Raw genomic sequence first — 25,733 nt, forward strand, 5'->3', positions numbered from 1 at the left:
GTGACATCACTGATGAGGTTGGCTCTTATTGGTGGAATGAGTGGAGGAGTAGCCTAGTGGTTAGTGCTGTGGACTTTGATCCTGGGGAACTGAGTTCGATTCCCACTGCAGCTCCTTGTGACTCTGGGCAAGGGTGGAGGAGTGGCCTAGTGGTTAGGGTGGTGGACTGTGGAACTGAGGAACTGAGTTCGATTCCCACTTCAGGCACAGGCAGCTCCTTGTGACTCTGGGCAAGTCACTTAACCCTCCATTGCCCCTGGTACAAAATAAGTACCTGAATATATGTAAACCGCTTTGAATGTAGTTGCAAAACCCTCAGAAAGGTGGTATATCAAGTCCCATTTCCCTTTCCCCCTTTCCCTTATGACATCACAATATCAGAAGTGAGCCAAGTATTGGGCAATCAAGCTATTGTGACATCACTGATGAGGTTGGCTCTTATTGGTGGAATGAGTGGAGGAGTAGCCTAGTGGTTAGTGCTGTGGACTTTGATCCTGGGGAACTGAGTTCGATTCCCACTGCAGCTCCTTGTGACTCTGGGCAAGGGTGGAGGAGTGGCCTTGTGGTTAGGGTGGTGGACTGTGGAACTGAGGAACTGAGTTCGATTCCCACTTCAGGCACAGGCAGCTCCTTGTGACTCTGGGCAAGTCACTTAACCCTCCATTGCCCCTGGTACAAAATAAGTACCTGAATATATGTAAACCGCTTTGAATGTAGTTGCAAAACCCTCAGAAAGGTGGTATATCAAGTCCCATTTCCCTTTCCCCCTTTCCCTTATGACATCACAATATCAGAAGTGAGCCAAGTATTGGGCAATCAAGCTATTGTGACATCACTGATGAGGTTGGCTCTTATTGGTGGAATGAGTGGAGGAGTAGCCTAGTGGTTAGTGCTGTGGACTTTGATCCTGGGGAACTGAGTTCGATTCCCACTGCAGCTCCTTGTGACTCTGGGCAAGGGTGGAGGAGTGGCCTAGTGGTTAGGGTGGTGGACTGTGGAACTGAGGAACTGAGTTCGATTCCCACTTCAGGCACAGGCAGCTCCTTGTGACTCTGGGCAAGTCACTTAACCCTCCTTTGCTCCTGGTACAAAATAAGTACCTGAATATATGTAAACCGCTTTGAATGTAGTTGCAAAACCCTCAGAAAGGTGGTATATCAAGTCCCATTTCCCTTTCCCCCTTTCCCTTATGACATCACAATATCAGAAGTGAGCCAAGTATTGGGCAATCAAGCTATTGTGACATCACTGATGAGGTTGGCTCTTATTGGTGGAATGAGTGGAGGAGTAGCCTAGTGGTTAGTGCTGTGGACTTTGATCCTGGGGAACTGAGTTCGATTCCCACTGCAGCTCCTTGTGACTCTGGGCAAGGGTGGAGGAGTGGCCTAGTGGTTAGGGTGGTGGACTGTGGAACTGAGGAACTGAGTTCGATTCCCACTTCAGGCACAGGCAGCTCCTTGTGACTCTGGGCAAGTCACTTAACCCTCCATTGCCCCTGGTACAAAATAAGTACCTGAATATATGTAAACCGCTTTGAATGTAGTTGCAAAACCCTCAGAAAGGTGGTATATCAAGTCCCATTTCCCTTTCCCCCTTTCCCTTATGACATCACAATATCAGAAGTGAGCCAAGTATTGGGCAATCAAGCTATTGTGACATCACTGATGAGGTTGGCTCTTATTGGTGGAATGAGTGGAGGAGTAGCCTAGTGGTTAGTGCTGTGGACTTTGATCCTGGGGAACTGAGTTCGATTCCCACTGCAGCTCCTTGTGACTCTGGGCAAGGGTGGAGGAGTGGCCTAGTGGTTAGGGTGGTGGACTGTGGAACTGAGGAACTGAGTTCGATTCCCACTTCAGGCACAGGCAGCTCCTTGTGACTCTGGGCAAGTCACTTAACCCTCCATTGCCCCTGGTACAAAATAAGTACCTGAATATATGTAAACCGCTTTGAATGTAGTTGCAAAACCCTCAGAAAGGTGGTATATCAAGTCCCATTTCCCTTTCCCCCTTTCCCTTATGACATCACAATATCAGAAGTGAGCCAAGTATTGGGCAATCAAGCTATTGTGACATCACTGATGAGGTTGGCTCTTATTGGTGGAATGAGTGGAGGAGTAGCCTAGTGGTTAGTGCTGTGGACTTTGATCCTGGGGAACTGAGTTCGATTCCCACTGCAGCTCCTTGTGACTCTGGGCAAGGGTGGAGGAGTGGCCTAGTGGTTAGGGTGGTGGACTGTGGAACTGAGGAACTGAGTTCGATTCCCACTTCAGGCACAGGCAGCTCCTTGTGACTCTGGGCAAGTCACTTAACCCTCCATTGCCCCTGGTACAAAATAAGTACCTGAATATATGTAAACCGCTTTGAATGTAGTTGCAAAACCCTCAGAAAGGTGGTATATCAAGTCCCATTTCCCTTTCCCCCTTTCCCTTATGACATCACAATATCAGAAGTGAGCCAAGTATTGGGCAATCAAGCTATTGTGACATCACTGATGAGGTTGGCTCTTATTGGTGGAATGAGTGGAGGAGTAGCCTAGTGGTTAGTGCTGTGGACTTTGATCCTGGGGAACTGAGTTCGATTCCCACTGCAGCTCCTTGTGACTCTGGGCAAGGGTGGAGGAGTGGCCTAGTGGTTAGGGTGGTGGACTGTGGAACTGAGGAACTGAGTTCGATTCCCACTTCAGGCACAGGCAGCTCCTTGTGACTCTGGGCAAGTCACTTAACCCTCCATTGCCCCTGGTACAAAATAAGTACCTGAATATATGTAAACCGCTTTGAATGTAGTTGCAAAACCCTCAGAAAGGTGGTATATCAAGTCCCATTTCCCTTTCCCCCTTTCCCTTATGACATCACAATATCAGAAGTGAGCCAAGTATTGGGCAATCAAGCTATTGTGACATCACTGATGAGGTTGGCTCTTATTGGTGGAATGAGTGGAGGAGTAGCCTAGTGGTTAGTGCTGTGGACTTTGATCCTGGGGAACTGAGTTCAATTCCCACTGCAGCTCCTTGTGACTCTGGGCAAGTCACTTAACCCTCCATTGTCCTAGGTACAAAATAAGTACCTGAATATATGTAAACCGCTTTGAATGTAGTTGCAAAAACCTCAGAAAGGCAGTATATCAAGTCCCATTTCCCTTTCCCTTATGACATCACAATATCAGAAGTGAGCCAAGTATTGGGCAATCAAGCTATTGTGACATCACTGATGAGGTTGGCTCTTATTGGTGGAATGAGTGGAGGAGTAGCCTAGTGGTTAGTGCAGTGGACTTTGATCCTGGGGAACTGAGTTCAATTCCCACTGCAGCTCCTTGTGACTCTGGGCAAGTCACTTAACCTTCCATTGCCCCAGGTACAAAATAAGTACCTGAATATATGTAAACCGCTTTGAATGTAGTTGCAAAAACCTCAGAAAGGCGGTATATCAAGTCCCATTTCCCTTTCCCTTATGACATCACAATATCAGAAGTGAGCCAAGTATTGGGCAATCAAGCCATTGTGACATCACTGATGAGGTTGGCTCTTATTGGTGGAATGAGTGGAGGAGTAGCCTAGTGGTTAGTGCAGTGGACTTTGATTCTGGGGAACTGTATTGGGCAATCAAGCCATTGTGACATCACTGATGAGGTTGGCTGTTATTGGTGGAATGAGTGGAGGAGTAGCCTAGTGGTTAGTGCTGTGGACTTTGATCCTGGGGAACTGAGTTTGATTCCCACTGCAGCTCCTTGTGACTCTGGGCAAGGGTGGAGGAGTGGCCTAGTGGTTAGGGTGGTGGACTGTGGAACTGAGGAACTGAGTTCGATTCCCACTTCAGGCACAGGCAGCTCCTTGTGACTCTGGGCAAGTCACTTAACCCTCCATTGCCCCTGGTACAAAATAAGTACCTGAATATATGTAAACCGCTTTGAATGTAGTTGCAAAACCCTCAGAAAGGTGGTATATCAAGTCCCATTTCCCTTTCCCCCTTTCCCTTATGACATCACAATATCAGAAGTGAGCCAAGTATTGGGCAATCAAGCTATTGTGACATCACTGATGAGGTTGGCTCTTATTGGTGGAATGAGTGGAGGAGTAGCCTAGTGGTTAGTGCTGTGGACTTTGATCCTGGGGAACTGAGTTCAATTCCCACTGCAGCTCCTTGTGACTCTGGGCAAGTCACTTAACCCTCCATTGTCCTAGGTACAAAATAAGTACCTGAATATATGTAAACCGCTTTGAATGTAGTTGCAAAAACCTCAGAAAGGCAGTATATCAAGTCCCATTTCCCTTTCCCTTATGACATCACAATATCAGAAGTGAGCCAAGTATTGGGCAATCAAGCTATTGTGACATCACTGATGAGGTTGGCTCTTATTGGTGGAATGAGTGGAGGAGTAGCCTAGTGGTTAGTGCTGTGGACTTTGATCCTGGGGAACTGAGTTCAATTCCCACTGCAGCTCCTTGTGACTCTGGGCAAGTCACTTAACCCTCCATTGCCCCTGGTACAAAATAAGTACCTGAATATATGTAAACCACTTTGAATGTAGTTGCAAAAACCTCAGAAAGGCAGTACATCAAGTCCCATTTCCCCCTTTCCCCCTTTCCCTTATGACATCACAATATCAGAAGTGAGCCAAGTATTGGGCAATCAAGCTATTGTGACATCACTGATGAGGTTGGCTCTTATTGGTGGAATGAGTGGAGGAATAGCCTAGTGGTTAGTGCAGTGGACTTTGATCCTGGGGAACTGAGTTCAATTCCCACTGCAGCTCCTTGTGACTCTGGGCAAGTCACTTAACCTTCCATTGCCCCAGGTACAAAATAAGTACCTGAATATATGTAAACCGCTTTGAATGTAGTTGCAAAAACCTCAGAAAGGTGGTATATCAAGTCCCATTTCCCTTTCCCTTATGACATCACAATATCAGAAGTGAGCCAAGTATTGGGCAATCAAGCCATTGTGACATCACTGATGAGGTTGGCTCTTATTGGTGGAATGAGTGGAGGAGTAGCCTAGTGGTTAGTGCAGTGGACTTTGATTCTGGGGAACTGTATTGGGCAATCAAGCCATTGTGACATCACTGATGAGGTTGGCTGTTATTGGTGGAATGAGTGGAGGAATAGCCTAGTGGTTAGTGCAGTGGACTTTGATCCTGGGGAACTGAGTTCAATTCCCACTGCAGCTCCTTGTGACTCTGGGCAAGTCACTTAACCTTCCATTGCCCCAGGTACAAAATAAGTACCTGAATATATGTAAACCGCTTTGAATGTAGTTGCAAAAACCTCAGAAAGGCGGTATATCAAGTCCCATTTCCCTTTCCCTTATGACATCACAATATCAGAAGTGAGCCAAGTATTGGGCAATCAAGCCATTGTGACATCACTGATGAGGTTGGCTCTTATTGGTGGAATGAGTGGAGGAGTAGCCTAGTGGTTAGTGCAGTGGACTTTGATTCTGGGGAACTGTATTGGGCAATCAAGCCATTGTGACATCACTGATGAGGTTGGCTGTTATTGGTGGAATGAGTGGAGGAATAGCCTAGTGGTTAGTGCAGTGGACTTTGATCCTGGGGAACTGAGTTCAATTCCCACTGCAGCTCCTTGTGACTCTGGGCAAGTCACTTAACCTTCCATTGCCCCAGGTACAAAATAAGTACCTGAATATATGTAAACCGCTTTGAATGTAGTTGCAAAAACCTCAGAAAGGCGGTATATCAAGTCCCATTTCCCTTTCCCTTATGACATCACAATATCAGAAGTGAGCCAAGTATTGGGCAATCAAGCCATTGTGACATCACTGATGAGGTTGGCTCTTATTGGTGGAATGAGTGGAGGAGTAGCCTAGTGGTTAGTGCAGTGGACTTTGATTCTGGGGAACTGTATTGGGCAATCAAGCCATTGTGACATCACTGATGAGGTTGGCTGTTATTGGTGGAATGAGTGGAGGAATAGCCTAGTGGTTAGTGCAGTGGACTTTGATCCTGGGGAACTGAGTTCAATTCCCACTGCAGCTCCTTGTGACTCTGGGCAAGTCACTTAACCTTCCATTGCCCCAGGTACAAAATAAGTACCTGAATATATGTAAACCGCTTTGAATGTAGTTGCAAAAACCTCAGAAAGGCGGTATATCAAGTCCCATTTCCCTTTCCCTTATGACATCACAATATCAGAAGTGAGCCAAGTATTGGGCAATCAAGCCATTGTGACATCACTGATGAGGTTGGCTCTTATTGGTGGAATGAGTGGAGGAGTAGCCTAGTGGTTAGTGCAGTGGACTTTGATTCTGGGGAACTGTATTGGGCAATCAAGCCATTGTGACATCACTGATGAGGTTGGCTGTTATTGGTGGAATGAGTGGAGGAATAGCCTAGTGGTTAGTGCAGTGGACTTTGATCCTGGGGAACTGAGTTCAATTCCCACTGCAGCTCCTTGTGACTCTGGGCAAGTCACTTAACCTTCCATTGCCCCAGGTACAAAATAAGTACCTGAATATATGTAAACCGCTTTGAATGTAGTTGCAAAAACCTCAGAAAGGCGGTATATCAAGTCCCATTTCCCTTTCCCTTATGACATCACAATATCAGAAGTGAGCCAAGTATTGGGCAATCAAGCCATTGTGACATCACTGATGAGGTTGGCTCTTATTGGTGGAATGAGTGGAGGAGTAGCCTAGTGGTTAGTGCAGTGGACTTTGATTCTGGGGAACTGTATTGGGCAATCAAGCCATTGTGACATCACTGATGAGGTTGGCTGTTATTGGTGGAATGAGTGGAGGAATAGCCTAGTGGTTAGTGCAGTGGACTTTGATCCTGGGGAACTGAGTTCAATTCCCACTGCAGCTCCTTGTGACTCTGGGCAAGTCACTTAACCTTCCATTGCCCCAGGTACAAAATAAGTACCTGAATATAGGTAAACCGCTTTGAATGTAGTTGCAAAAACCTCAGAAAGGCGGTATATCAAGTCCCATTTCCCTTTCCCTTATGACATCACAATATCAGAAGTGAGCCAAGTATTGGGCAATCAAGCCATTGTGACATCACTGATGAGGTTGGCTCTTATTGGTGGAATGAGTGGAGGAGTAGCCTAGTGGTTAGTGCAGTGGACTTTGATTCTGGGGAACTGTATTGGGCAATCAAGCCATTGTGACATCACTGATGAGGTTGGCTGTTATTGGTGGAATGAGTGGAGGAATAGCCTAGTGGTTAGTGCAGTGGACTTTGATCCTGGGGAACTGAGTTCAATTCCCACTGCAGCTCCTTGTGACTCTGGGCAAGTCACTTAACCTTCCATTGCCCCAGGTACAAAATAAGTACCTGAATATATGTAAAGCGCTTTGAATGTAGTTGCAAAAACCTCAGAAAGGCGGTATATCAAGTCCCATTTCCCTTTCCCTTATGACATCACAATATCAGAAGTGAGCCAAGTATTGGGCAATCAAGCCATTGTGACATCACTGATGAGGTTGGCTCTTATTGGTGGAATGAGTGGAGGAGTAGCCTAGTGGTTAGTGCAGTGGACTTTGATTCTGGGGAACTGTATTGGGCAATCAAGCCATTGTGACATCACTGATGAGGTTGGCTGTTATTGGTGGAATGAGTGGAGGAATAGCCTAGTGGTTAGTGCAGTGGACTTTGATCCTGGGGAACTGAGTTCAATTCCCACTGCAGCTCCTTGTGACTCTGGGCAAGTCACTTAACCTTCCATTGCCCCAGGTACAAAATAAGTACCTGAATATATGTAAACCGCTTTGAATGTAGTTGCAAAAACCTCAGAAAGGCGGTATATCAAGTCCCATTTCCCTTTCCCTTATGACATCACAATATCAGAAGTGAGCCAAGTATTGGGCAATCAAGCCATTGTGACATCACTGATGAGGTTGGCTCTTATTGGTGGAATGAGTGGAGGAGTAGCCTAGTGGTTAGTGCAGTGGACTTTGATTCTGGGGAACTGTATTGGGCAATCAAGCCATTATGACATCACTGATGAGGTTGGCTCTTATTGGTGGAATGAGTGGAGGAGTAGCCTAGTGGTTAGTGCAGTGGACTTTGATCCTGGGGAACTGAGCTCAATTCCCACTGCAGCTCCTTGTGACTCTGGGCAAGTCACTTAACCCTCCATTGCCCCTGGTACAAAATAAGTACCTGAATGTACCATGTAAACCGCTTTGAATGTAGTTGCAAAAACCTCAGAAAGGCAGTATATCAAGTCCCAGTTCCCTTTCCTCCTTTCCCTTATGACATCACAATATCAGAAGTGAGCCAAGTATTGGGCAATCAAGCTATTGTGACATCACTGATGAGGTTGGCTCTTATTGGTGGAATGAGTGGAGGAGTAGCCTAGTGGTTAGTGCAGTGGACTTTGATCCTGGGGAACTGTATTGGGCAGTCAAGCCATTGTGACATCACTGATGAAGCTGGCTCTTATTGGTGGAATGAGTGGAGGAGTAGCCTAGTGGTTAGTGCAGTGGACTTTTATCCTGGGGAACTGAGTTTGATTCCCACTGCAGCTCCTTGTGACTCTGGGCAAGTCACTTAACCCTCCATTGCCCCATGTAATAAGTACCTCATCTCCCCCTATGTTCCCGCCTGTAACCTCCGCTCACAGGACAAATCCCTCCTTTCAGTTCCCTTCTCCACCACTGCCAACTCCAGGCTCCGCTCATTCTGCCTTGCCTCACCCTATGCTTGGAACAATCTTCCTCAACCCCTACGCCAAGCCCCCTCCCTACCCATCTTCAAATCTCTGCTTAAAACTCACCTCTTCAATGCTGCTTTCGGCACCTAACCTTTCGTGAAATATAGTATGCCCTATCAGACGGACTCTACAATTGTCTTTAGATTGTTTAGATTGTACACCTGTCTCTTAGATTGTAAGTTCCTTGAGCAGGGACTGTCCTTCCATGTTAAATTGTACAGCACTGCGTAACCCTAGTAGCGCTTTAGAAATGTTAAGTAGTAGTAGTAATATATGTAAACCGCTTTGAATGTAGTTGCAAAAACCTCAGAAAGGCGGTATATCAAGTCCCATTTTCCTTTTCCTTCCCATCAAATTCTGTTTGGTCAAGCCCTATCATATATTAATAATCTGATTGAATTACCCCCTTGTAATGCTGTTTCATCATCTAGAGAATATCTTGTCTTACATTTTCTGTAAGAATGTGATATATAAAACAATTCACTCTGCTAATTTCTCCTATCTAGGCACCAAAATTTGGAATTCTCTTCCTAAATCATTCAAGTTTACAGATGATTACCTAACTTTTAGGAGTTTTTTCAAAACACATTTCTTCAGTCTGGCCTTTCTGAATACCAAGAACTCTAACTGAATTTTACCCACACCCTTTTCTTGATCTCGTTTCCCATCTAGTCTTGCCTAATTGTGCTCTCACCTATCCACCCTTAATTATTTGTTTGTTGTTGAGGGAGTCTAAATCCCTGGTTACTTACTGCACATGTATTAATTTGCTTCTTGAACTTATTGTAATTTCTGTTATATTCTGTACGTTATTATGTTTTATTCACTTTATTGTTTGTTTATATAAGCCACATTGAACTTTCTATTTCGGGCTAATGTGGGGTATAAAAGTCATGAATAAATAAATAAATTTAAAAAAAGAGAAGTGTCTGTATTTGTAATCTTCCTTCAAACAGCACACTAAGAAAATTGTCAAATCCATGAACATGAGAGCTACACTGTGGCCTGTAGCCCTCTCTAAACCCTCCCTTCATAGCTGCACGACTGACTATGAAAGAACAGCAGCCTTAAAGAGAAACCCTACCTAGTAACAGGGAGGCAAACACTCTTTTTTCATGGTCTCTGTGTCCAGCTCTGATTAACTGCGGAGCCCCCTAGATATATAGATATAGTGGAGGAGTGGCCTAGTGGTTAGGGTGGTGGACTTTGGTCCTGGGGAACTGAGGAACTGAGTTTGATTCCCACTTCAGGCACAGGCAGCTCCTTGTGACTCTGGGCAAGTCACTTAACCCTCCATTGCCCCATGTAAGCCGCATTGAGCCTGCCATGAGTGGGAAAGCGCAGGGAACAAATGTAACAAAAATAAAATAGATACTATTGGAGATTCTACATGGAATGTTGCTATTCCACTAGCAACATTCCATGTACAAGGCTGCGCAGGCTTCTGTTTCTGTGAGTCTGATGTCCTGCACGTACGTGCAGGACGTCAGACTCACAGAAGCAGAAGCCTGCGCGGCCACATTGGTGATCTGCAAAGGCCGACTTCTACATGGAATGTTGCTAGTGGAATAGCAACATTCCATGTAGAATCTCAAATAGTAGCAACAGTGGAGGAGTAGCCTAGTGGTTAGGGTGGTGGACTTTGGTCCTGGGGAACTGAGTTCAATTCCCACTGCAGGCACAGGCAGCTCCTTGTGACTCTGGGCAAGTCACTTAACCCTCCATTGCCCCAAGTAAGGTGCATTGAGCTTGCCATGAGTGGGAAAGCGCGGGGTACAAATGTAATAAAAAAAATATGATAGATTGAATTCCTATCACAAGTTTTTTGTTGCCTGTTCTGTCTCAGTCTTTATAATATACAATTTGCACCTTTGTGCATCAGGGAAAAACTGTACTGGCGCATATTAGACTCCAGCATCCACGCCTGATGTAAAATTTTGACCTTCACTGCTGCTCATCTAAGTTTTTTTTTTCACCGTTCTTCTCATTTTATCATAGTCTCCTTTTTGAAAGTTCAATGCTAATGTATTGGATTTCCTGTGTGTACTTACTCCAGAGCTGATATCTAGGACTAGGCCAAGAAATTTTATATCTGTCTCGACTGGAAAACAAGACCCATTAATAATTAAGCTTTGGAAAAAACATTGACTGACTAGGATTAAATGACAGGAAAAAAAACGTGGTTTTATCCAAATTCAATTTTAGCTTATGAGAAGCTACTCATTTTTCCATATTATTGGCATAGCGTTCAGCTTTAAAATTAATGTCAATTTATAGATCTTCAATTAGCATCAGCAATGTAATGTTGTCTGCATATATAAACTTTTTTGACAGAGGGAAGCCCTCAGGCACCCCACAACCAGCAATCCAGCTGATGTCAATTCATTATTCCTTTTTCCTCTATAAGTTCTACTGATTTATAAATGACCTAGAGATGGGAGTAACTAGTGAGGTAATTAAATTTGCTGATGACACAAAGTTATTCAAAGTCATTAAATCGCAGGAGGATTGTGAAAAATTACAAGAGGACCTTACGAGACTGGGAGACTGGGCATCTAAATGGCAGATGACGTTTAATGTGAGCAAGTGCAAAGTGATGCATGTGGGAAAGAGGAACCCAAATTATAGCTACGTCATGCAAGGTTCCACGTTAAGAGTCACGGACCAAGAAAGGGATCTAGGTGTCGTCGTTGATGATACGTTGAAACCTTCTGCTCAGTGTGCTGCTGAGGCTAAGAAAGCGAATAGAATGTTAGGTATTATTAGGAAAGGAATGGAAAACAAAAATGAGGATGTTATAATGCCTTTGTATCGCTCCATGGTGCGAGCGCACCTCGAATATTGTGTTCAATTCTGGTCGTCGCATCTCAAAAAAGATATAGTGGAATTAGAAAAGGTGCAGAGAAGGGCGACGAAAATGATAAGGGGGATGGGATGACTTCCCTATGAGGAAAGGCTAAAGCAGCTGGGGCTCTTCAGCTTGGAGAAAAGGCGGCTGAGGGGAGATATGATAGAGATTTATAAAATAATGAGTGGAGTTGAATGGATAGATGTGAAGCGTCTGTTCACGCTTTCCAAAAATACTAGGACTAGGGGGCATGCGATGAAGCTACAATGTAGTAAATTTAAAACGAATCAGAGAAAATTTTTCTTTACTCAACTTGTAATTAAACTCTGGAATTCGTTGCCAGAGAATGTGGTAAATGTGGTTAGCTTAGCGAAGTTTTTAAAAGGTTTGGATGGCTTCCTAAAGGAAAAGTCCATAGACCGTTATTAAATGGGGAAAATCCACAATTTGTGGGATAAGCAGTATAAAATGTTTTGTACATTTTTTGTACATTTTTTGTAAGCAGTATAAAATGTTTTGTACATTATTGCCAGGTATTTGTGACCTGGATTGGCCACTGTTGGAAACAGGATGCTGGGCTTGATGGACCTTTGGTCTTTCCCAGTATGGCAATACTTATGTGCTTATGTACTTATGATGAGAAAACTTCTAAACCATTCCAGCACTGAGCCAATCATCCCAATTTCATCCAGTAAAAACAGTAAAATATTGTGATCCACGGTATCAAATCAACAAAGAGTGGAGAAACAGGATCCGCTACGTGGATAAAAATAGAGGAACAGCAGAAATGTAGCGAGATCAACATGACACTCCCAAGACAATCTCCATGCTGCTCGTTTAGCGACGCTGTGGCTGTTTTCAGCTCCAGTTTTGAATGATTGTTTTTTTTTAAGCGCGTTCATCTGTCATTAGCCTTTTTAAAGGCTTGATTTGACTACCTCATTTACGGTGTTCCATTCATTGGTTTACACAACAAACAGAACTCCTGAAGCAGGCATTTTTCGCCGAAACACAGCTCCATGTTGAGTCTTTTTTAATTCTCATCTAATTAAACATTTTATTACTCGTACCCACGGTGTCTTGGGCGTGTCGTGTTGAACTCGCTACTTTTTTTGCTGCTCCATGGTATCAAATTCCGCTGCTGGATCAAATTGAATTAATTAAACTTGATATCCTCTACCTAGCCAAGTTTTCATTTCTGATACGGATTCTTCTAGTCCAGTACAGATTTCTTTTTATGTTGTAACCCTCTTCCTGATCAGCAGATTTTCTTCCTCCTTCCCCCCCCCCCCCTCATTTCTTACCTCTGAAGGTTGAGGTGGTGTCTGATGGACTTTCACCCCAGCTCCAGCCCCCTTTTGCCTGGGGATCTGATTCCTTGTGACTCAGTATCTGTGCGGTCACCGTAGCTGTAGTCCCTCTCTTCTCGTGCTTGGAAGTCCAGTCCATCCCTTTGTGCTCCTCTGCAGTCCACCACTGTGTATATCTCTTTCCCATAGCTCCTCCTTGTCTTTTGTTCTGATCCGGTGCATCCTTGTTCTTGATAGAGGATAATGCGGACAGGTGGGAGGCCTGAGAAATACAACAAGATGTAGTTATTCATTCAGTTAACATTATGAAAGTTGCTGGGTCTCATGAGCAACATTTCACAGGAAACTGGAGTCATACCAAAATTTGCTACTGAACTGGATTGGACTAGTGAACATTTGGGGAAGGACAGATAAAAATGATTTGTACTTTTCAATTAGAGAGGTGTGGTAGCCATGTTAATCCACTCTTAAAGGTTATCGATAGAAATCAAACAAAATAAAACATGGAAAAGAAAATAAGATGATACCTTTTTTATTGGACATAACTTAATACATTTCTTGATTAGCTTTCGAAGGTTGCCCTTCTTCCTCAGATCGGAAATAAGCAAATGAGGTGGCAGATAGTATATATGAGAGAAACATCAAAGCATTACTTTGACTGTCTGACAGAGTGGGAGGGTGGGGGTATGCATGGGGACATCAAAGCATTTCATTGATATTTAAAACAAAAGCTGATCAGAAGTAAACTCCCAACACAGACGGAAAAAGAAAAGGGCACGTTTCCCTGTAACACAGCCAGCTGCAAACTATGCCAAAACATTTCACAAGACCCCACAGTCATTCACAAAGGAAAAATATTCAACATAAAGGACTATTTTACATGCTCATCTTCCAATGTGTAAAAAATGTAACGAAGGATGCTATATTGGAGAAACAGGCCAGATGCCTAAGACAAGATTCAATCTGCACAGACATCACATGAAAATAGCCGGTGCCAGTCAGGCCCCCACCCCTGTGGGCCAACACTTTACAAGACCAGAACACTGCACCAGTGATTTCACAGTAAGAATACTGAAAGGTAATTTTAAAACAATACAGGAACGTAAGACCTTTGAAATAAGAATGATTGAATATTTTGACACCCAACAAACAGGACTTAATAAGGATCTGGGTTTTCTAACCCATTATAAACCATAAGCTGTATTTCTCTGTTTATTTCTCTGTTTATTACCCTCCTCTCACCTACCAACACCCATTCTGTTAGAATATCAATGAAATGCTTTGATGTCCCCATGCATACCCCCACCCTCCCACTCTGTCAGACTGTCAAAGTAATGCTTTGATGTTTCTGTCATATATACTATCTGCTACCTCATTTGCTTAATTCCGATTTGAGGAAGAAGGGCAACCTTCGAAAGCTAATCAAGAAATGTATTAAGTTATGTCCAATAAAAAAGGTATCATCTTATTTTCTTTTCCATGTTTTACTTTTCAATTTAAATAGGTGGAGACTTAGCTCTGGAGGCATATCAGCTGGATAGTGAAGGAGTCTTGTTAAAAACAAAACAAAAAAAACCCCACCTAAAATAACATGGAAGTCCACCATTTTCAACTTTCCTCTACTCTCTCTGGGGCCTTCTCCCGGTGACTCAAGGGAAGACAGGATGAGCCATAAAGAGATCTTTAAGTAAAAGAAATGTGTAGAACCCTCTAAGCTTCTACTAAGAAGAACACACCTATAAGAATATAACGTGGAAACCTCTAGTGAGGGAGCAGGGTTCACAGATACTGATGTAGCAAAGTAACATAGTAGATGACGGCAGTTAAAGACCTGTATGGTCCATCCAGTCTGCCTAACAAGATAAACTCATTACATAAGGTATGTGATCCTTTATATCTATACCTGGTCTTGATTTGTCCTTGCCATTTACAGGTCATAGACCATAGGAGTCTGCCCAGCACTGTCCTTGTTCTCCAACTTCTGAAGCTGAAACGGAATCTGTCCAGCTACGAACAGAGCACAGACCGTAAAAGTTCGCCCTGCTATAAGCTTTGCTTCCCAATTACCAGTGTTGCTTCCTAATCTCTGCTACATTTCTTTGCACCAATTCCTTCTAAATAAGATTCCTTTGAGTTTATCCCACGCAGTTTTGAATTCTGTTACCTTTTTCATCTCCATTCCCTCCCACGGGAGGGCATTCCAGGTATCGACCCCTCTGTCTCCGTGAAAAAATACTTCCTGACATTATTCCTGAGTCTTTCCCCTTCAACCTCAATTCATGTCCTCTAGTTCTACCACCTTCCCGTCTCTGGAAAAGGTTCATTTGCGGATTAATACCTTTCAAATATTTGAACGTCAGTATCACATCACCCTGTTTTCTCCTTTCCTCCGGGGTACATGTGTTGAGGTCAGTAAGTCTGATTGACGTGCCAATCCATCCCTAACGGTAGGTCCCAATCAAAAGAAGTCAAAAAGATGACTCGAGGAAATGTGACATCATCAAAAGAGCTGGGAAGGCAGCATGACTTTTAAAGTCTTCCGAGCTGCAGGGAATAGATGGAGATTCAAGGGCTATGCTCAGCAACTCTAAGGAAACAGGAAGCAATGAATCCATCGTTTCCAGTGAGGGAGTGACATGCTCACTCTCCATCGGAGCGACACAACAATGCAGTTTGCAAGACATTCTCCAGCATTCTAGGATAAAGAATCCATCCAAGAGGGTTCACTCTGTTTCAACTTGTGCTGTGCTGTATTTTTTTATAACTTGTCAATTGACTGTTGTTATTTGATATCTGTTAATCTGAACACTACATTTAAAAAGTGCTAAAAGTCTGCATTAGATCTTTTTTCCTATCAGGTTTTGAAATTATTCTTTAAACATTCCTCTAAATTGTTTCATGGTCTGAAAATATGGATTTATCCAGACGTTGCGAAGGCAACTCAGGAAAGAAGGAAACAATTCCTGGATTTAAGAAATGATACCAGAGCTTTAGGTGCAACATTTATGTTGGCTTATCCCTGCAAATGCAGGATTAACTTTCAAGGGAATAAATATATTTTTTATGATCCCTCTCAGCTGCGAACAACTAAACGGCCGTTTTAAAGAAACATCTGATATCAGCTAAAAGAATAATATGTGGGACAGGCAAAGCCGATTTATTCTTAATTATTGTGGTTAAAAGGTTCTCCTTATGTTTTCTACCGCCCCCTCTCTTGTTATTGAGGACTAAGGAAGAATGATAATTATTTATCAGTTTTGATAATAATGTTTTCCTCGTACTTATTACTTATGAAAAGTGTTTCTTTCTGTGTTTCTGTGCAAGTGTATGTAACTTGTAATTATAAAAATTAATAAACAAATTTAAATATTAAAATTTAAATATTAGATCTTTTTTCCTTATACTGTGTGGAGCCTTCCTCCTCCCCCACCTGCTTTCTTGTAGACAGCTTTGTATAGTGTAGGGTATGGTTAAAACTTCTGCTTTGAGGAAGCTGAGCACCACAAGCCTTGTTCTGCCATTTTCCTACCTTAGAGCTGTGGTTTTGGGCATCTCTTCCCCTTAATCCTTGTCTGTCCTTGTTTCCACGACATTTATATATTAAGAAAACAAAAACAAAAGTGTTTTATCTGCTCTGCACTGTTTTGATTTGTGCTTTGCTGTATTTTTATAACTTGTCTATTGACTGACAAGAGAAACCAGGTTGGGGGGGGGAGGGGAGGGCTCAACAACTTAGAATAACTTTGTGTCATCAACAGAATTAATCACCTCACTTGCTATTCCCGTTTCTAAACCATTTAGAAAATATATGTATTGCCTGAAAGTTCTTTGTATGAGAAGATGAATCCATTGGTTTTTGGAAAGGCTATAAGGAAATAGAGAACAACCTTTCCCTTTCTACTAACTCATTCAAGGTGCTTTAGACTCTTCAGATTTTCTTCTTTCTTTATATTTGGTTGACTTTGGTACTGTGCAACTCTATAGATGGATCCCTAAAAGGTTATTGTACGTATAGGTATAAGAATCCTTTCAGGACCCTTACTAGCCCAGTATGCTCCTGGTTTCAGGATCATACCATTAAAATGTACTGAAGGGGGGGGGGGGGATAGCATTCTGCTACAGCATGCTCTGCTAGGATGCCTGCAATGGTTCTGTTCTGTCAGAGATCCCGAGGGAGTATATGTGGTGAATTTATGGTTGGGCTAGGTTGAGAAGTAGTGCTTTTATTACCAGTGGTCTGCCTCAAGGATTGGTTCAAGGGCTGGTTTGTAAACAATAATGTGAAAGGGCTGTCTGGTAAGATTTGCCTCTTTTTGGATGATACCAAAATATGCAATAGGGTAGAGACCCCCAATGGTGTAGATAATATGAGGACAGATCTAGTAAAGCTTGAGGAATAGTACAGAAACTGGCAGCTAAGATTCAATGCTAAAATCATACAAGGTCATGAATTTGGGCTACAGAAACCAGAGGAAGAGGTACAGTATAGGAGGTGAAGTACTTCCATGCATGAAGGAAAAACGGGACTTATTTACCACTTTACCCAAGATTTTGAATTATTCAATGCAAAAATTAAATTAGTTGCCAGAGAATGTAGTAAAAGCGGTTAGCTGAGCGGAGTTTAAAAAAGGTTTGGGTGGCTTCCTAAAGGAAAAATCCATAGACCATTATTAAAATGGACTTGGGGAAAATCCACTGCTTATTTCTACGATAAGCAGCATAAAATGTATTGTACTGTTTTGGGATCTTGTCACTCATTAGATCCACAACAGCGTGGATTAATGAGACAAAGCCAACATGAATTTAGGGAAGGGAAATCTTGCCTCACCAATCTATTACATTCCTTTGAAGGGGTGAACAAACATGTGGATAAAGGTGAGCCGGTTGATATTGTGCATCTGGATTTTCAGAAGGCATTTGACAAAGTACCTCATGAAATACTCCAGAGGAAATTGGAGGGTCAAGGGATAGGAGGTAGTGTTCTATTGTGGATTAAAAACTGGTTAAAAGATAGAAAACAGAGAGTAGGGTTAAATGGTCAGTATTCTCAATGGAGAAGGGTAGTTAGTGGGGTTCCCCAGGGGTCTGTGCTGGGACTGCTGCTTTTTAACATATTTATAAATGACCTAAAGATGGGAGTAACTAGTGAGGTAATTAAATTTGCTGATGACACAAAGTTATTCAAAGTCATTAAATCGAGGGAGGATTGTGAAAAATTATAAGAGGACCTTATGAGACTGGGAGACTGGGCGTCTAAATGGCAGTGATGCATGTGGGAAAGAGGAACCCAAACTACAGCTATATAATGCAAGGTTCCACGTTAGGAGTTACCAACCAAGAAAGGGATCTAGGCGTCATTGTTGATGATACGTTGAAATCCTCTGCTCAGTATGCTGCCATGGCTGAGAAAGGAAATAGAATGTTAAGTATTATTAGGAAAGGAATAAAAAACAAAAGTGAGGATGTTATAATGCCTTTGTATCGGTCCATGGTGCGATTGCACCTCAAATATTGTGTTCAATTCTGGTCGCCACATCTCAAAAAATATATAGAGGGGCATAATCAAAAGGGATGCCCAAGTTTTGCTGAGGAAACCTGTATTATCAAAACAAGATAGATGTCCATCTTTCGTTTTGATAATACGGTCGGGGACGCCAAATCTTGAAATTTAGGTCGTCCTTAGAGATGGTCATCCCTACACTTGGTTGTTTCTGATTTTCGGCGATAATGGAAACCAAGGACGCCCATCTCAGAAACGACCAAATCCAAGCCCTTTGGTCATGGGAGGAGCCAGCATTCGTAGTGCACTGGTCCCCCTCACATGCCAGGACACCAACCAGGCACCCTAGGGGGCACTGCAGTGGACTTCACAAATTGCTCCCAGGAACATAGCTCCCTTACATTGTGTGCTGAGCCCCCCAAACGCCCCCAAAGCCCACTACCCACAACTGTACACCTCTACCATAGCCCTTAAGGGTGAAGGGGGCACCTAGATGTGGGTACAGTGAGTGTCTGGTGGGTTTTGGAGGGCTCACATTTACCACCACAAGTGTAACAGGTGGGGGGAGGATGGGCCTGGGTCCGCCTGTCTGAAGTGCACTGCACCCACTAAAACTACTCCAGGGACCTGCATACTGCTATGATGGACGTGAGTATGACATTTGAGGCTGGCACAAAATATTTTTAAAGATGTTTTTTTGAAAGTGGGAGGGGGTTAGTGACCACTGGGAGGAGTAAGGGGAGGTGATCCCCGATTCTCTCCAGTGCTCATCTGGTCATTTCAGGCACCTTTTTGTGGCTTGGTCGTAAGAAAAACAGGACCAGGTAAAGTCATTCAAGTGTTCATCAGGGACTCCCTTTTTTTTTCATTATGGGTTGAGGATGCCCATGTGTTAGGCACACCCAAGTCCCACCTTCGCTATGCCTCTGACATGCCTCCTTGAACTTTGGTCATCCCTGCGACGGAAAGCAGTTAGGGATGCCCAAAATTGGCTTTCGATTATGCAGACTTGGGCGACCCTGTGAAAAGGATGCCCATCTTCTGATTTGTGTTGGAAGATGAGCGTCCTTCTCTTTCGAAAATAAGCCTGATAGTGGACTTAGAAAAGGTACAGAGAAGGGCGACGAAAATGATAAAGAGGATGGGACGACTTCCCTATGAGGAAAGGCTGAAGTGTCTAGGGCTCTTTAGCCTGGAGAAGAGACGTCTGAGGGGATAAATGATAGAGGTTTATAAAATAATGAGTGGAGTGGAACAGGTAGACGTGAATTGTTTACTCTTTCCAAAAATACTAGGACTAGGGGGATGCGATGAAGCTACAAAGTAGTAAATTTAATACGAATCGGAGAAACTTTTTCTACACTCAACGTGTAATAAAACTCTGGAATTCGTTGCCAGAGAATGTGGTAAAGGCGGTTAGCTTAGCAGGGTTTTAAAAGGGTCTGGATGGCTTCCTAAAGGAAAATCCCATAGACCAATATTAAATTGACTCAGGAAAATCCACTGCTTATTTCTGGGATATGCAGCATAAAATGTATTGAGCTTTTCTGGGATCTTGCCAGGTATTTGTAACCTGGATTGGCCACTGTTGGAAACAGGATGCTGGGCTTGATGGACCTTTGGTCTGTCCCAGTGTGGCAATACTTAAGTACTTATGAACTTATATGTCTGTGAAATAGAAAGGCATTCCAATGGCATTCTCATGGGGAAGGTAGGAATGGGTGATCAGAAGGTGACAAACCAGTATAATTTTATGGTTTATAATTTACTGCCTTTACTTCAGACATTACAATATCAATTTAAAAATAAAGATAAAACGAAAAGAATGCCAGTACTTCCCTCCCCTTATTGTCGTGTCTGTTTGTATTATTTTTAGATTGTAAGTTCTATTGAGCAGGGACTGTCCCTCTATGTCAGGTGTTCAGCGCTGCGTGCGTCTGGTAGCGCTATATAAATGCTAATAATAATAATAATAAATAAATAAATATCATTCATTGAATACATAGGAGAAAAATTAGGTCAAGAGGAAGAAAGGTATAAAATACATAATAAAAGATGGAAGCCGACCACAGGAAACCAGTGCTATAGCTACGGGGGGCCAAAGGGGCCCCCCAACTGGATCTGTGCCCCTAGTTTGGCTGGTAGCGGTCCCTAACCCCCGCCAGCTGAAGCGTTTTTCCTGCGCTGGTCTCTCTTCACCTCACATCCAACACGCTCGTTTTAGTGAACCTGGGCATGCGCCTATGTCTTTTTTGTATTTATTATAGAGAGCTCTTATTTCCTTTTGCACCTTTAGGTTGCTTATGGCTTCAAATGGGTATTTTTCATATTCCAAGACCTATTGCATCCGATGTTCAGACAGAAACATGGACGCTAGAGGCCATTAGCGCTGGATTAGCACCGGCGTTTGCTAATGCACAATGCTTATAGGCGCTTCCCACAGGAATTAATGAGCTCATCCCAGGTCAATGCTAATTACATGGAAATATATTCAAAAGGAGGTAATTTCCTATTCTCCCCGGTGCTTAAAAAACAGCTCACAGAACAAGGGCGTCCTTACCATGACAAACTATACGCCAGCTCAGAGCTGCTGTTGGGGTATAAACAGGTACAGTGATCTTGCTCCAGAAACTGTGGACGTCCCTTTCCATGAAGTCCTCACTCAATCACGTCGTCCTCTGAGGGGAAATACTGCACCTTGCCATCCTGCGGCTTGCGCAAAGTCCTGAAGAAGCGCTGTAACCGCCACTGCCAGTCCCCAGCCTCTGCACCCCCATCCCCAGCAGCCAGAGGCTAGATCAAGTCCATGCAGTCCAGCGGCATCCCACCCCCCTATCTGGACATTCTCCAACACCTCCAAGTATGAGTCCATGTGCAGTACGTCCATTTCACAGTTGGGGTTGCTCAAACCTAGGCAGGCACTGAAGTGTGAGGGAATGGGAGCCGCTGCCTTCACTTCTTCCTCCTCCTTCCTGGTGTTCTGGGCATGTGCTCAAGAGCTTGCTTAATGCCCAACTCTTGAGCGCATATGCCAGCACCATCCTCCTGCCGAACTCCCAAATGCTGAACTCTGACCTATTTTGCATCTCATTAGCATTGAGCATTTGGGAGTTGTTTCTCTGCACTAATCCGGTAGTATTTCTCTGGCGCTGTTCAGTACAGCAGCTGAGTTTTGAGCATCTGGATGCATAGGTTTTAATTTTTTTTATCTCTGCTTTCACTCACAAAATAATGTACACTTCCAATAGTTCACCCCTTCCTAGTTGAGATGTGTTTTTCTTTGCATGTGCACCCCTTTTCTTGTTCATAATATGGACACAAGGCTTGGTGGGTCATTTTAAAGTGTTGACCACCTTGGTCTGCGACTTAGTGAAAGCGGTATAGCTGGTATTTGGAAAGAAGTAATATAAGATATGGTTGTTAGTGATGAGATCTGTATTCTGACTCTTTTTAGGAATATGCTCTATGCCTTATATTATTTGCGCTATCATAAATATACCATAATTTTTCTAAAACCTCTGAGAGATTCAGTTTCCATTATCAGCCTATACAGGAGGGATATTGAGCCTGGGGTTCAGGAAATGAGTGTGATCAGCACCCTGGACAGATCCATTTTACATCTTTTGATCTCCAGAAAGGAGCTCTTTTTGGTAAGTTCTATAATGATCAGTAGTAAATTTGAGAGACTGAGATCATACTTCACATGCCCCAGCGTAGCAGTAAGGTTCAACCTTGTCAGGGCAGTGGCGTAGCCACAGGTGGGCCTAGGTGGGCCGGGGCCCACCCACTTAGGGCTTCAGCCCACCCAACAGCAGCACACATTTAGCGGTAGCTGGTGGGGATCCCAAGCTCTGCCTTTCTGAAGACTCCCCCCTGATGGTAATGAAAATGCTACTCTCCATGATACTGGCACCTGAAAATGCTCAGTTTTCAGCGCATGCCTGCTGCAGACTGCCAAGATGGAAAGAAGCATTTGCTCACCAGCTGAGATATTTTTTGGGTGGTGGGTGGGGGGAGAACACTTAGTGCCCACCCACTTCTTGCCTAGGCCCACCCAAAATCTGTTGTCTGGCTACGCCCCTGTGTCAGGGTATGTGCCCCTGACACAAACAACATATGTTCACCCCGAAATGCCTCACACCACCAAATAAATTCTTTTTATGTCAGCCTCCGTCTGATAGATACCAGGAACAACAGGGATCAGGTTAGAAGGTAAACATAGTAGATGATGGCAGAAAAAGACCTGCACGGTCCATCCAGTCTGCCCAAGAAGATAAATTCATATGTGCTACTTTTTTATTTGTACTGTCCTCTTCAGTGCACAGACCGTATAAGTCTGGCCAGCCCTATCCCCACCTCCCAACCACCAACCCCGCCTCCCAACCACCACCTCTGGCACAGACCCTATAAGTCTGCCCAGCACTATCCCCGCCTCCCAACTACCAGTCCCGCCTCCCACCACCAGCTCTGGCACAGACCGTATAAGTCTGCCCAGCACTATCCCTGCCTCCCACCACTGGCTCTGGCACAGACCGTATGCCCAGCAATATCCCCGCCGCCCAACCACCAGCCCCGGCACAGACCGTATAAGTCTGCCCAGCACTAGCCCCGCCTCCCAACCACCAGCTCTGCCACCCATTCTAGGCTAAGCTCCTGAGGATCCCTTCCTTCTGCACAGGATTCCTTTATGTTTATCCCACACATGTTTGAAGGTAGCAGTAAGGTCCTGGTAGTAAGATCAGGGGAAGGTCTTGTCTACTTTTGTACTTTATTGGAATCTTGCCAGGTATTTGTGACCTGGATTGGCCACTGTTGGAAACAGGATGTTGGGCTCGATGGACCTTTGGTCTGTCCCAGTATAGCAATACCTATGTACTTATGTACAGATACATAAAGCTTTTAGTAGAAGATTTGCTGTTTTCTAAAGCTGTTCTTTATGACTGGATACATTCTATTGATGTACCCTATAGATCTGCCTGGTGAGATGGAAAAGTGATTTTCTGATGTATATTATCTGCTTGGAATTATACTTAATAATTTCTCTGTATAGAGAGAGGTGTGACCAGCAGAAGAAAGGAGGTGTTGATGCCCCTGTACAAGTCGTTGGTGAGGCCCCACCTGGAGTATTGTGTTCAGTTTTGGAGGCCGTACCTTGCTAAGAATGTAAAAAGAATTGAAGTGGTGCAAAGAAAAGCTATGAGAATGGTATGGGATTTGCGTTACAAGACATATGAGGAGAGACTTGATGACCTGAACATGTATACCCTGGAGGAAATGAGAAACAGGGTGATATGATACAGACATTCAAATATTTGAAAGTTATTAATCCGCAAACTAACCTTTTCCGGAGATGGGAAGGTGGTAAAACTAGAGGACATGAAATGAGATTGAAGGGGGGCAGACTCAAGAAAAATGTCAGGAAGTATTTTTTCACGGAGAGAGTGGTGGATACTTAGAATGCTCTCCCGTGGGAGGTGGTGGAGATGAAAACGGTAACGGAATTCAAAAATGCATGGGATAAACATAAAGGAATCCTGTTTAGAAGGAATGGATCCTCAGAAGCTTAGCCGAGATTGGGTGGCAGTACTGTGGTTGGGATGCGGGGCTAGTGGTTGGGAGGTGGGGCAAGTGCTGGGCAGACTTCTACGGTCTGTGCCCTGAAAATGGCAGATACAAATCAAGGTCAGGTATACACATAAAGTAGCACATCTGAGTTTATCTTGTTGGGCAGACTGGATGGACCGTACAGGTCTTTCTCTGCCGTTATCTACTATGTTATTATAATGCATTTTATTACAGGAAGAACAGAAAGAAGCAGCATTGACTCGTCTTTCATGTATGGCAGTGTGCTAATTGTAAACCTCCACTATGATGTAATAAGTGCGCTCACTTGAAGGAACAGGCTCTGGAAAATGTCACAGTGGTTCCCCACAGAAATAATGATCAGAGCCTTTACCAAACCAAGGAAATTGTTACAAATTAAAATTTATTTAAAATTAATTGAAAATTATTTCAGTATTTCAGTGGCTTTCATGTATTAACAGAAATTCTATTTCTTTTCTTTAACAGCAATCAATCCTAGCAACTTGGATCTACTTTCAATCAATACATCAGATAAGTATTCAACTTTTTTAACCTAAAATATTGAGCAATAATGTTAAGATTATTCTTCTATGTAAAGGACTGATTCTTTGTGTTGTTTGTTTTGGTTTTTTTTTCTAGGTCTCACAGTCAAAATCCCTTTTAATTGAATTAAATCTTTTGTCCAAAGCTCGAGCAAGTAAGTACTTAGCTGCAAGACTGCTGCAAAACTTCCTCGGCCGTCTTCTCTTTCTTGCGTTGGCGCTCTTTCAGTCAGGACGATTACAGTGTTGTCTGTACCTGAACTCTAATTAAATAAAAGGGAACAAAAAACCCTGCCTCCCTGACAAATATATGCAGAAATTCTGGGAATTTAAGATGAAACTGGTGGCCACGTCTCTAATTTCAAAACAACAGATAAGAATTATTATTCCCTTTCCCTACTATGATCTCACTATTTTTCCCTCACTACTAACGAGAAGGCTATTGTTGATTTGTAATTTCTCTCTCATAGCCAAGTCCACTCACTCTCAAAACCATACACCTTTCTCTCCCTTACACTACCCACATCTGCAGCTTCTCTCACCCTCTAGCACTCAGATTTTCCACACCCCTGCAGCACACCTGCCATGCAGTAACTCCTCTCACTCACTAGCACCCAAACGCCACACAACTGCAGCACCCCTTGCACACAGGTCTGTCTCCCTCTTCTCACTAACATTAAAGTTCTACACACACCTGCAGCACCCCTCGCACACAGGTCTGTCTCCCTCAGTGTCACAAGCTTTTCTCCCACACTAACACCCAGTTTTCCACACCCCTGCAGCACACCTGCCATGCAGTAACTCCTCTCACTCACTAGCACCCAAACGCCACACACCTGCAGCACCCCTCGCACACAGGTCTATCTTCCTCTTTTCACTAACATTAAAGTTCTACACACACCTGCAGCACCCCTCGCACACAGGTCTGTCTCCCTCAGTGTCACAAGCTTTTCTCCCACACTAACACCCAGTTTTCCACACCCCTGCAGCACACCTGCCATACAGTAACTCCTCTCACTCACTAGCACCCAAACGCCACACACCTGCAGCACCCCTCGCACACAGGTCTATCTCCCTCTTCTCACTAACATTAAAGTTCTACACACACCTGCAGCACCCCTCGCACACAGGTCTGTCTCCCTCAGTGTCACAAGCTTTTCTCCCACACTAACACCCAGTTTTCCACACCCCTGCAGCACACCTGCCATACAGTAACTCCTCTCACTCACTAGCACCCAAACGCCACACACCTGCAGCACCCCTCGCACACAGGTCTATCT

General features: G+C 43.8%; 1 protein-coding gene across 2 annotated transcripts in view; it reads right to left on the minus strand.

Annotated features, from left to right (window-relative positions):
- The window catches only part of LOC115462797 (long-chain-fatty-acid--CoA ligase ACSBG2-like), a 257,186-nt gene that overhangs the window by 221,816 nt on the left and 9,637 nt on the right, over positions 1–25,733 (minus strand). For both annotated transcript variants that reach the window (XM_030192806.1, XM_030192805.1), the window contains exon 3: positions 12,823–13,090. In XM_030192806.1, coding sequence (XP_030048666.1) covers positions 12,823–13,090 — 268 coding nt within the window. The remainder of the gene's footprint in view (positions 1–12,822; positions 13,091–25,733) is intronic.

This window comes from Microcaecilia unicolor, chromosome 2, assembly GCF_901765095.1.
Source record: "Microcaecilia unicolor chromosome 2, aMicUni1.1, whole genome shotgun sequence".
Classification (NCBI taxonomy): Eukaryota; Metazoa; Chordata; class Amphibia; order Gymnophiona; family Siphonopidae; genus Microcaecilia; species Microcaecilia unicolor.